This window comes from Pleuronectes platessa, chromosome 10 (genome assembly GCF_947347685.1).
Source record: "Pleuronectes platessa chromosome 10, fPlePla1.1, whole genome shotgun sequence".
In the NCBI taxonomy this organism is placed as follows: Eukaryota; Metazoa; Chordata; class Actinopteri; order Pleuronectiformes; family Pleuronectidae; genus Pleuronectes; species Pleuronectes platessa.
In genome coordinates this window covers 638497-650861 of record NC_070635.1, presented here as the reverse complement: position 1 = coordinate 650861, position 12365 = coordinate 638497, and the positions used below count along the sequence as shown (strand labels likewise).

Below are 12365 nucleotides of genomic sequence, written 5' to 3'. Positions count from 1 at the left end.
ATGATTTTTATTTGAAGTTTATTAAATATTAAATATGGATAATTTACAGCTCAGGACTTTGCACCGATGACAGAAATGTACGGACCTTTTATTTTAATGCCCGAGCTTCATCTGCCTAATAGACGATCTCAATAGTAGCTGTAATTGACCACTGGGGGCGCTGACGGGTTTTCTGACCCGGATTCATAACAACAGCTGGAGACGGCTAACGAGCTAGCAGCTAGCTCCGTGATTCCGCTGCTAAAGCTAACACTAAAGGCCGATTTATAATACTGCGACTGCAACTGCGGCTGGCCACGCAGTTGCATCGACAGACTCGTTTTTGTTTATAGTTCCTCAAGACATGACGACGGCTGGTCTGCGCTCAGGCTAAAGCTAGCAGCTGTCAGCAGACGTTAGCTAAACTGCGGGGGACGTCGCTCATTGCTAGCCTGCTAAAGCTAACAACACAACAGTCCCGTGCAGAGCCGCGACATCAGCCGGTAAAGTTCCACCTGTTCACGGGTTTTAATCAACACTAACACGTTGTGTGTCCTTAACGCGGTAACTGCTCCACAGCAGTTAGCTCCCATGCTAAGTGCCTTGGAGTCATGTGACTGCTGCAGCTGGGGCTGTCTGATCCAGATGTTTGACAGCATCGAACCTCAAAACGTGTCGGAGACGTTTGTTCTAACGTGTTGTTGTGAAGGTGGAAAGAGAATCAGAGGAAGCAGCTGCTTCTTGTCTCATTTAATGATAAACTGCTGAATGTTCAGTTGAAATAAGCGAGCAGCTGTGACATGTTGATGTCTGTGAGGAGGAAGTTACAATAAGAAGTATTTTAATGCCTCAAGTTCCTAAAGATCTTTCTTGTGTTTCTGCCTTTAACTTACATCATCTACAGCCCCAGTAAAAACACATCTTTTTCATATAGAGCCTTTAACATACACACAAAACAGATGAACTCAATACACATAAATGATACATTAAAGGTTCAGTGTGTAGAATCTAGTGACATCTAGAGGTGAAGTGTCATGTTGCAGCTGAACCACGTGTCTGAGGGAGAAGGACTCACCTGGTTGTTGAGGGATTTGAATCTGATGGACAGAGATCCAGTGAAATCTGAGGAAAGGAAAACACACAAACAAATAACACATGAACCCCTTCAGGACGCACACATGTAGATAAGCATTCAGTCATTTACTTTATTGTAGGAGATCAAAGATGAAATAACTATTTCTATATCTGTTCTAATAATCATTTAATAAAACTATATAAATTAGATTTTTTCCCTCTAATTGTTGACTCTGCATTCAACCCCATGTAGTTCAGGTTTAGAACTTTGTTTTTTCAAATGTTTGCTGGACACACAAGGTGAAAATAAAACCTTTCATTTGTCACAATAAAAAAAATAAGCTCAATAAATATTAACATGCTAGATAATAACTGAACTCTATAATATTAAGTATTGGTTGCTGTTGTGCTTGTAAACACAACACAGGTACAAATTTACCTAATTCATAATTTCAAACCTAATACATCTGCATCAGTGACCAGTCTCAACATTAACAAATAGAAATCATTGTTAAAACAAAAATGTGTTTGTTACCACGAGTCTCAGATGAATCATGGAGTGTGTGTGTGTGTGCACCGTGCAGTCGCACCTGTTGCACATTAGCTTCCTCGTTACTTCCTCTCACCTGATTGGCTGTAGCCCCCCTGCTTGTTTCCCTGTGTCACGTCTGGTTTGTCCATCACATTCACTATATGATCCAGTAGATGATATTAATGAAGATAAATGTAGTTTCAACAACAAAGTGAGTGAAAGAGAACAAACAGAATCTAATGTGTGTTAAATCTTCATTTGAGTTTCAGCTGATTTATTATGAAATCATTCAGATGATTTTTCTCGTTGTTTCTCCAGTGATGGGGAATCAGCTGGCCGGCATCGCCCCCTCTCAGATCCTGTCTGTGGACAGTTACTTCTCCGACATCCACGACCATGAGTACGACAAGAGCCTGGGCAGCACTCGCTTCTTCAAGGTGGCCCGGGCCAAACACCGCGAGGGCCTGGTCGTGGTCAAAGTCTTCGCCATCCAAGACCCGTCGCTGCCTCTGACCAGCTACAAGCAGGAGCTGGAGGAGCTGAAGATCCGGCTGCACTCCTGCCAGAACTGCCTGCCCTTCCAGAAAACCTCCCTGACGGAGAAAGCCGCCATCCTGTTCCGTCAGTACGTCCGGGACAACCTGTACGACCGCATCAGTACCCGGCCGTTCCTCAACAACGTGGAGAAGCGCTGGCTGGCCTTCCAGATCCTCAATGCCGTCGACCAGGCACACAAGTCTGGCGTCCGCCACGGTGACATCAAGACGGAGAACGTGATGGTGACCAGCTGGAACTGGGTGCTGCTCACAGACTTCGCCAGCTTTAAGCCCACGTACCTGCCGGAGGACAACCCCGCCGACTTCAACTACTTCTTCGACACGTCCCGACGGAGGACGTGCTACATCGCCCCCGAGAGGTTTGTGGATGGAAGCATGTTTACAACAGAGAGTGACCAGAACACGCCGCTGGTGGACCTGACCAACAACAACCAGAGGAGCAGAGGGGAGCTCAAACAGGCCATGGACATCTTCTCTGCAGGTAGAGTAGAACATCAGTGTGTCTCCATTGAAAAGACCCAAGTGTAAAGAGTTTGTGTCATGACGTCATAACAATAAACAATCACATAATAATAAGTAAACCTTATTTTAAAAAGCTTGTTTTCAGCTGCTCGCTGATTCAACCTTTATTTTATTTAAGGAATAAATTCAGTTCAATGACAGAGTTGAGACAATAAAACAAGAAAACCACAAAGAGAAACTGTAACATTTACAAAATACCAAAAGCAGGAGCAAAAATAGAAAACCCAAGGAATAAAAACTGTTCATAACATTTAATTTAAAGCCAATGAGATAAGGTATAATAAATAACCTGAAGGATAATACTTGTCTGAGCTTTAGATTGTCACTCACCAGCAGGGGGGGCTCTTCACTGCAATGTTTCATCCGTTTCTGAAATGTGAAAAATGAAATAACCTGAATTAAACTAGTGGCTGAAGATCAGTGTGAGTTTGAATCCTGCGTGTTGTGTCTCAGGCTGCGTCGTGGCAGAGCTCTTCACGGAGGGCGTCCCGCTCTTCGACCTCTCGCAGCTGCTGGCGTATCGGAAAGGACTTTTTCAGACAGAGCACGTGCTCATGAAGATCGAGGACCAGAGCATCCGAGAGCTGGTAACCATTCAACTCTGTTTGTACAGCACAAGTCACGATGTTTGCTCTGTCTCTCTCCTCCAGTGTTATTATGTTTTTTTATGAATGTTAATGTCAAAAAGTGAAGTCCAACATTTGCATAATGTGCGTTCAGCCACTAGCCTGACACGCCCGAGACGAAGCCAGGTAAGGTGGAGGTGGAGGCCGACACACTGGACACTTGACAGCTATACTAAAGAAATGTGTGTTGCTGAAGCATTGAAAGGAAACTGGTTAAACAGCCTGGTGATCCGTCAGGTGGGTCAGATGGTGCAGCGGGAGCCTGAGAAGCGTCTGACGGCGGAGGAGTATCTGAAACAGCAGAGAGGAAAAGCTTTCCCCGACATCTTCTACACCTTCCTGCAGCCGTACATGGCTCAGTTTGCCAAAGAAACCTTCCAGTCGGCAGACGAGCGGGTGCTCGTCATCCGCAAGGACCTGGACAACATCCTGCTCAACCTGCGAGGAGGTGAGAAGGAGAGAAGGAGTCATACCTGAGGGACGATTTGTAGTTTCCAACAGAAAACCTTTTCTCTAGTGCTGGTTTGTGCTTCTCCTCTCCAGGCTCCTCGTCTTCATCGCAGGAAAGCAGCGAGGGCGTGCTGAGCTCCCGGGAGGAGCAGGGCCTCATAGTCCTGGTGTCCGTCATCACCTCCTGTCTGCAGACGCTGCACTCCTGCGACTCCAAATTTGCCGCTCTGGAGCTCACCCTGCACCTGGCTCCCCGGCTGGGCGTGGACATCCTGCTGGACCGCATCACGCCCTTCCTGCTGCACTTCTGTAACGACCCCGTCCCTCGGGTCCGCGCTCAGGCCGTTAGAACTCTGGCCAAGGTGCTGGCGCTGGTGAAGGAGGTGCCCAGGAACGACGTGAACATCTATCCAGAGTACATCCTGCCAGGCATCGCCCACCTCGCCCAGGACGACGCCACCATAGTCAGGCTGGCATACGCAGGTCAGTGATGGGTCTGAAAAGAAAGAGGTTTTGTTTATGATCAGTCATATTTGTAACACTGCAGATGTGAAGATTTGATGATTTACTAACATGAAACTATCGCATGATGTTCTTCATTATGATGCCACCAGGGCTTCATCATGGGGTCTGTTCAGCACCTTCACACCCTCTCTCCAAAACATTGATATAAACTAGATTTTCAATATTATTTATAATCATTAATCAATGTCACTTCTATGGTGATTAGTCGGAGCCGCTCCTCCCACTTTCTTCTAGTATTTCTCTGCAGCCTCACCTGGTCGGTAAATATCAAGTTGGATGACCTTTCTTCATCCTTGTTTTCTGGTTGGGTTCAGAGAACATTGCTCATCTGGCGGAGAGCGCGTTGCGCTTTCTGGAGCTGGTTCAGGAGAACAACGTGAACACAGAGCAGGACCTGAGCGGCGAGGACACGGAGGAAACACTTCACCCGAACGAGAACTACGACTCAGGTACAGAAACACAAGCTGTTGTTTCACTGCTGGTTTCATGTGCTGCTGCGTGTCAGCCTGACTCACTCGCTGCCTGTGACGTCCAGAGCTGCAGGCGCTGCACGAGATGGTGCAGCAGAAGGTGGTGACGCTGCTCAGCGACTCGGAGAACATCGTCAAGCAGTCGCTGATGGAGAACGGCATCACGCGGCTCTGCGTCTTCTTCGGCCGACAGAAAGCCAACGACGTGCTGCTGTCCCACATGATCACCTTCCTCAACGACAAGAACGACTGGCACCTGCGAGGAGCCTTCTTCGACAGCATCGTGGGTAAGAACCTCCGAGAGTCCGGGTTTCATGAGGTTCAGGTCGGTTCAGTTCTCTCTCTGGACGAACACAAGGTCTCACAATGGTGAGTTAGGGGCGGTGTGGCCTAGGGGGTAGAGTGGGCGTTCTCCAACATGAAGGTTGCCGGTTCAATCCCCACTCGTTCCCATCTGCATGCCGAAGTGTCCTTGGAAAGATACTGAACCCCTAAATGGCCCCTCATAAATGTTGAGTGTACTAAAAATGTAAGTCGCTTTGGACAAAAGCATCAGTTAAATGACCTGTAATGTAATGTAGTTAAGATTTCAAAGCTTCTAGAGGATAAACTCTTTTATTCTAAATCTGGTAGAAATTGATTCAGTCCTCTCTCTCTCCCTGCTCGTGCTCTGTGGAAGGCGTGGCAGCGTACGTGGGCTGGCAGAGCTCCTCCATCCTGAAGCCTCTCCTGCAGCAGGGCCTGAGCGACACGGAGGAGTTCGTCATCTACAAAGCTCTCAACGCTCTCACCTGCATGTGTCAGCTGGGGCTGCTGCAGAAACCTCACATCTACGAGTTTGTCAGTGATATCGGTGAGAGAGGAGGTTTGGTAAGATTTCAGATGGTGGCTCTGGTGGTTTCTGGATTTGTCATGGTGTCCTCTCCCCTCGCTGCAGCTCCGTTCCTGTGTCATCCCAACCTGTGGATCCGTTACGGGGCGGTGGGCTTCATCACCGTGGTCGCTCAGCACCTCAACGTGGCCGACGTGTACTGTAAACTGATGCCCCACCTCAACCCCTTCATCACCCAGCCCATCATCCAGGTGAGTCTTCCCCATCGTCACAGTTCAGTCATCATCCCAGCTGTAGATCATCTTCATCATCTTATCGCTCTCCCTTCAGATCGATAAGGAGCTGGTCCTCCTCAGCGTCCTGAAGGAGCCGGTCAGTCGCTCCATCTTCGACTACGCGCTGCGCTCCAAAGACATCGCCAGCCTCTTTCGACACCTGCTGCTGCGGCAGAAGAAGCGAGCCGGATCTATCCCAGAATGCCCCACTCCCGAGGACCCGGCCATCGCTCAGCTCCTCAAGAAGCTGCTGTCACAGGTCAGAACAACGAGGCTGCTCCGGGTTCTTCATGACCTGTTGTGGATGTTGGAGGCAGTTTCCAGGCAGATGGCTGATTCAGAACAGGCCGACATGTTTCCCATAGAAATGAGACCTAAATCTGCACTAACTCTATTATCAAGACCCATGAATCTAAGAAATATGTGGAAAATGTTTTTATTTGAAAACCCTTTCTGTCACACTGTAAATGAAAGAGATAAATAAGATCCGCTCCAAACCTTAATGAGTCCAGTCCTGATCCAGAATCAGATCCGTTTCACATCGACGCTTCCACGTCAACCAAATGTAGTTTTAATCGACCTCTCGTGTTTTACTCCCTAAACTCTGACCCAGAGGGGGCGCTGACGCTCTGCTTTTCAACATGCTAACACCAACACACACATGACTGTGGTGAGTCCACAACAAAGAGTTCCCACAATGCTCTGAACTCTGTGGTTCTGGTTGCATACCGGCATCTGTGAGTGTGTGTGTCTGTGTGTGTGTCTGTGTGTGTGTGCGTGTGCGAAGGGGGAAGCAGAGAGATATTCAAAGATCCTTTTCTTCAGAATTCAATGTTCTTGTAAAACATGTGGAGCGATAGCCGTGAAGTCTCCTGAAGGTCGTTTTCTCTCAACAGTCACTTTATTCTCTTGAGCACATGTCGACATGAAACGAGTTTGAACGATACTGGTTTCATGTCTCCTCGTGTTCTTCTGAACAAAATAGCTCTAGAACGCCTTTAGGGAATTTCTTTAAATGTGGTGCCAATGCTGGAATCACTGAAGGGATTGGATGTTGGTTATTGAAGGTCAAAGGTCACTGTGAGCTTGCTAATCCATCACCAGACCTCCGCCTGCACTCACTGCTTCCTGTTCCCTGTGCTGTTCAGGGGATGACGGAGTCAGAGGAGGACAAGCTGCTGGCGCTCAAAGACTTTATGCTGAAGTCCAACAAGGCCAAAGCCAACATGGGCGAGCAGAACCACCTGGGAGAGGCAGCGCAGACCGGGGTCATCGACCTGGCAACGCTCGGCATCACCGGCCGCCAGGTGGACCTGGTGAAACCCAAGGCTGAGGCCGAGGACAAGAGAGGTGACCACACAGAGTCCACACACTGAAGGTTCAGAGCAGATTCCATCCTCACTTCAAAGTTCACATCTATTTATTAACAAGAGAATTCTGCTGCTGCATGAAAAACATCTGGAAACGTCGTGTTCGTGACGAGAAGAGAAAAATGTTTATTCTCTCACTTGAAGCCTTTTTTTAATTTGAATTGAGCTTCACGAGGAAACAAACACAGAAGGTTCTCTGAGATGGAACCAGCTCTGTGCTCCAGATGGGTTTGTGTCACTGAGTGAAGGAAATGATCTGCATCTGCAGCTGAGACCTCCGGAAGAGACGAGCCTCCTCCGGATCTCCTCCTGATCTCCTCCTGATCTCCCCTCTATCTCCCCTCTACCTACCTCCTGATCTCCTCCTGATCTCCCCTCTATCTCCCCTCTACCTAACTCCTGATCTCCTCCTGATCTCCCCCTGATCTCCTCCTGATCTCCTCCTGACCTCCCCCTGATCTCCTCCTGACCTCCCCCTGATCTCCTCCTGACCTCCCCCTGATCTCCCCCTGATCTCCCCCTGATCTCCTCCGGATCTCCCCCTGATCTCCTCCTGATCTCCCCCTGATCTCCTCCTGATCTCCTCCTGACCTCCCCCTGATCTCCTCCTGACCTCCCCTGATCTCCTCCTGACCTCCCCCTGATCTCCTCCTGACCTCCCCCTCTACCTCCCCCTCGTCTCATGTGAATCCCATCACTTCTGGTTGTACAAGGTGAAGCATCGTGTTGTGTGTCTGTGTTGTGTGTTGTTTCCTGTGTCCTGCAGCGAGGAAGCACACCAAGCAGGACTCCACCATGAACGAGGAGTGGAAGAGCATGTTCGGGTCCCAGGAGCCGGCCTCCTCCCAGCTGGCCACGGTAACCCCCCCCCCCCCGACGCTGCGTTCAGGTGCAGTCGACCGTTACTGTGTTGATACGAGTCAGGAGCATCTGGAGCTGATCCTGTTTGTCCAAACTACCACCAACCTGTTCACAGGTGTTCAGAGGACACAGAGTTTCTGATTCATGATTCATCCACACACTGGTTTGTCCAAAGAAAGAAAAGTAAATCTTCATTAGTTTCAAAGCTGCAGATAATGATTCATCCTCAATCTTTCGGTCTATAAAAAGCCTGTGGCTCCGCCCCCATGGAAGCTCGCTCTCATCAGCCAGATGTTTGGATCGAGGCTTCTTCTTCATCTCAGGCTCTTGTTCCCTTGTTGAGTTTATTCTGGGTCGTAGAAGCTTTTGAGATTCGTCAGTTGTTCTCACGTCTGAACAGTTTGTAACGTTAACGTCTGCACAACCCAAGAAGCTGTGAATTCATCAAGACCAGAAAACCTCTGTTACTACAGAACCTGAAACATCCTCACAGGGCTTCAGCTTCAACATGAATCTAAAATCAGATTTAGCTGATGCTTTGATTTGGAGAAATATTAAAGAGCGTGTCTGGTTCGCAGGCGGCTGACGGGCCGGGCGGTCCGAGCAGGAAGAGCGCCGTGACGCCGGCGGTGGCCGTGCTGCAGTCGGTGGCGAGCGGTGCCGCCTACCAGCGCCGCATCAACACCTGCAAGGCGGAGCTGCAGCAGCTGGTGCAGCAGAAGAGGGAGCAGTGCAGCGCCGAGCGCATGGCCAAACAGATGATGGAGAGCGCCGAGTGGGAAAGCCGACCGCCGCCTCCCGGTAACACCAGAGTTCAAATATTATAAAACCTAAAACACAGAGTTACTGTTGCTCAGATGAAGCTGCAGCGTCGGCTCTGAACTCTCAGGGAGAAAGAAAATCATCTTCAGTCCTGAAATGTGACTTTAGAAACAATCAGCTGTTTGAAGGTTGTCACTGTGACGTGTTGCTTCCTGGCTCAGTGTGTAACTGTGTGTTTCAGGCTGGCATCCTAAAGGGCTGCTGGTCGCACACCTCCACGAACACAAAGCTGCAGTGAACAGAATCAAAGTCTCAGACGAACACTCCATCTTCGCCACCGCGTCCAACGACGGCACCGTCAAAGTCTGGGACAGTCAGAAGATGGAGGGCAAGACCACGACCACCAGGTAGAACCTCGAATCTCCTCGTGTTTCCAAGTGGACGTCTTCGTCTTCTACGTGTCCGGCTCCTCTTCTTCATCCTGAGATGTTTGTGTTCTTCAGGTTTCACGTCACGTGTTAGAAACCTCATCAACACGTCCACTCGCTCACTGGGAAGCTTCCACACATTGTCCTGCTGGTTCCTCACATGGACTCACTCCCACATGTTACACACATGTTACCAGGAGGCTGCAGGAGAAGATCCAGAACATGTCCAGAGACACTGACTCAGATGTTTGCTCTCACTGACAGAACCTGTAGAACATGTGAGGAACATGTGAGGAACATGTGAGGAACACGTGAGGAACACGTGAGGAACACGTGAGGAACATGTGAGGAACACGTGAGGGCTTCAGTCTAAAGCTGGACTCTGAGTTAACGTCTCTGTTGCGTCTTCTCTTGCTCCCGGCAGGTCGGTGTTGACTTATTCTCGAATCGGCGGCCACGTGAAGACACTGACCTTCTGTCAGGGGTCACATTATTTGGCGGTGGCCTCAGACAACGGCTCCATCCAGCTGCTGGCGGTCGAAGCCAATAAACCTCCCAAATCCCCCAAAGTTCAGCCGTTCCAGACCCGGTGAGGAAACACGTGCGCAGGTAGAACTCTGAAGTGTGACCTGCTTCGTGTCTCACTCTGTCCTCCGGACTCCTCTCAGGTCTCTGGACCTGCAGGTCGATGGCTGCGCCGTCGACATCCATCACTTTAACTCGGGCGCTCAGTCTGTGCTGGCGTACGCCACCGTCAACGGCTCGCTGGTCGGCTGGGACCTCCGCTCCAACTCCAACGCCTGGACGCTCCGCCACGACCTGCGTCTGGGCCTCATCACCTCCTTCAGCGTGGACATGCACCAGTGCTGGCTCTGCTTAGGTGCGTTGACGTTCTGATGGAACTCATCCAGGTTCTTGGACGGTTTGATCAGAAGTGACGGTTTAATATCAGAACTCGACTTCATTTAGTTATTTGTTAAAGTGACGTGTAAAACAAGTTTGAGCTTTTTATCTTCTCCACAGGGACGAGCAGCGGCACCATGGCCTGCTGGGATATGCGGTTCCAGCTGCCGATCTCAAACCACTCCCACCCGGCTCGAGCACGAATCAGACGGCTGCTCATGCATCCGCTCTACCAATCATCTGTCATCGCAGGTCGGTCGACGTCTTAACATTTAACTTTACACCTTAAAATGTAAAGTGAGAAAAAACTCATTCTATCTATCTATCTATCTATCTATCTATCTATCTATCTATCTATCTATCTCTCTCTCTCTCTCTCTCTCTCTCTCTCTCTCTCTCTCTCTCTCTCTCTCTCTCTCTCTCTCTCTCTCTCTCTCTCTCTCTCTCTCTCTCTCCCCCCCCCCCCCCCCCACCAGCCGTCCAGGGTAATAATGAAGTGTCGATGTGGGACATGGAGACTGGAGATCGAAAATTCACCCTGTGGGCGAGTTCAGCTCCTCCACTCTCTGAGATGCAGGTGTGTGTGTGTGTGTGTGTGTGTGTGTGTGTGTGTGTGTGTGTGTGTGTGTGTGTGTGTGTGTGTGTGTGTGTGTGTGTGTGTGTGTGTGTGTGTGTGTGTGTGTGTGTGTGTGTGTGTGTGTGTGTGTGTGTGTGTGTGTGTGTGTGTGTGTGTGTGTGTGTGTGTGTGTCATGATGTCATTCAAGTATATCTGTTGTAGTTTTTCAGGTGAGAACCGCCGGGCCTGAAATGAACAGATTCTTCTTCTTCACATTAAAATGTGTTTTTGTTTTCCAGCCGTCTCCTCACAGCGTTCATGGGATCTACTGCAGTCCGGCTGATGGGAACCCTCTGCTGCTGACGGCCGGCTCCGACATGAGGATCAGGTCTGACCCACACAACCTGAATCTGTTCAACTGTAACACAACTGTAACACAAGCTTTATACAACCTGGACACGAGCGTCAGATCTGACTCAACACTTTGAAACGGTGGCTCTCAGGTTCTGGGACCTGGCCTATCCTGAGCGCTCCTACATCGTGGCGGGCGGAGCCAACGACTCGCTGCACTGCCCGTCCGTCCTCTACAGCAGGAAGATCATTGAAGGAACCGAGGTCGTTCAGGTGAGGTCACGCTACGCCCTCACACTTTAATCCTCAATGATCCAGAGCTTTGTTTCCCATCATGCCTCTGTGTTGTGCAGGAGATCCACAGTAAACAGAAGAGCGGCGTGGTGGAGGACTCTCCTCGCCGCGGCCCAGACTCCCTCCCTGTGGGACACCATGACATCATCACGGACATCGCCACCTTTCAGACCACGCAGGGCTTCATCGTCACCTCGTCCAGAGACGGCATCGTCAAAGTGTGGAAGTGAGGACGTCTCTGAAGTGTCTCAGTCATGTTTCCCTGTAGCTGAAGCCCGTCCTCCAGCTGATGGGGAACAATCTGCAGAAGGCTTCGTCCTCATATCTACAAGAAACTGTTTTATGTTCGAATACAAGAAAATGTTTTCTGAAAAATAACGGATGTCGTCTCAGAACGAGTTTCATGTTTCATCTCCTCCGTCACGCGTCATCGTGAACGAGTGTCTTATTAATGTTGATCAACAAAACACAAAGCAGACAATGGGCTCGACCAATCAGGAGTAAGTATATATCATCAAATGACTGATTCAAACTGAACTGATCAGAAACTTGAACAAACGTCAGAGAGATGAGAACGAGCTGAAAACATCTTTACAAACATTTATTTAACGCCTACTTGTCCCATCTGCTAACCTGGAGGAGGAGTTTATGATAAATACTGCAGCCTGTCACCAGGGGGCGATAGAGATGCTTTGGATTAACTTTTCTTGATTTACAATCTGTGGCTGATTGATATTCAACTTTTAAATGTTTTTTTTTCCTGTAAATAAAAAATAAAAACCATGAATCTGTGAGTTTGACAAAGATTCGTTTTCTTTGTTTTTGTCAGAATCAAACGACTCATTGAAAATTTAAAGGTTTTGATGTGAAACCCACAAAGCGACAGGAAGTGGTTCAACATCTGGAAGCTTCTCTGTAACCTGCCGCCATTTTTTATCACCACTGGTTTTTCTCATGACCAATCAGAAATCGAATGAACAGCTGATCACGCTCCCGG

The 12365-nt window shown here is 49.1% G+C and overlaps 1 protein-coding gene across 1 annotated transcript; it reads left to right on the top strand.

Moving 5' to 3' along the window:
* The first annotated feature begins 168 nt into the window (after positions 1–168).
* Positions 169–12174, top strand: pik3r4 (phosphoinositide-3-kinase, regulatory subunit 4). The gene is made up of 22 exons (XM_053433344.1): positions 169–482; positions 1904–2623; positions 3118–3251; positions 3528–3738; positions 3834–4223; positions 4580–4714; positions 4801–5022; positions 5415–5588; positions 5673–5818; positions 5898–6101; positions 6991–7192; positions 7979–8106; positions 8379–8410; positions 8636–8874; positions 9077–9242; positions 9688–9852; positions 9932–10143; positions 10287–10418; positions 10643–10743; positions 11023–11111; positions 11227–11347; positions 11428–12174. Exons 2-22 carry the CDS (start codon positions 1906–1908, stop codon positions 11596–11598), a joined length of 4092 nt encoding a protein of 1363 aa, XP_053289319.1. The 5' UTR covers positions 169–482; positions 1904–1905; the 3' UTR covers positions 11599–12174.
* Positions 12175–12365: the final 191 nt, after the last annotated feature.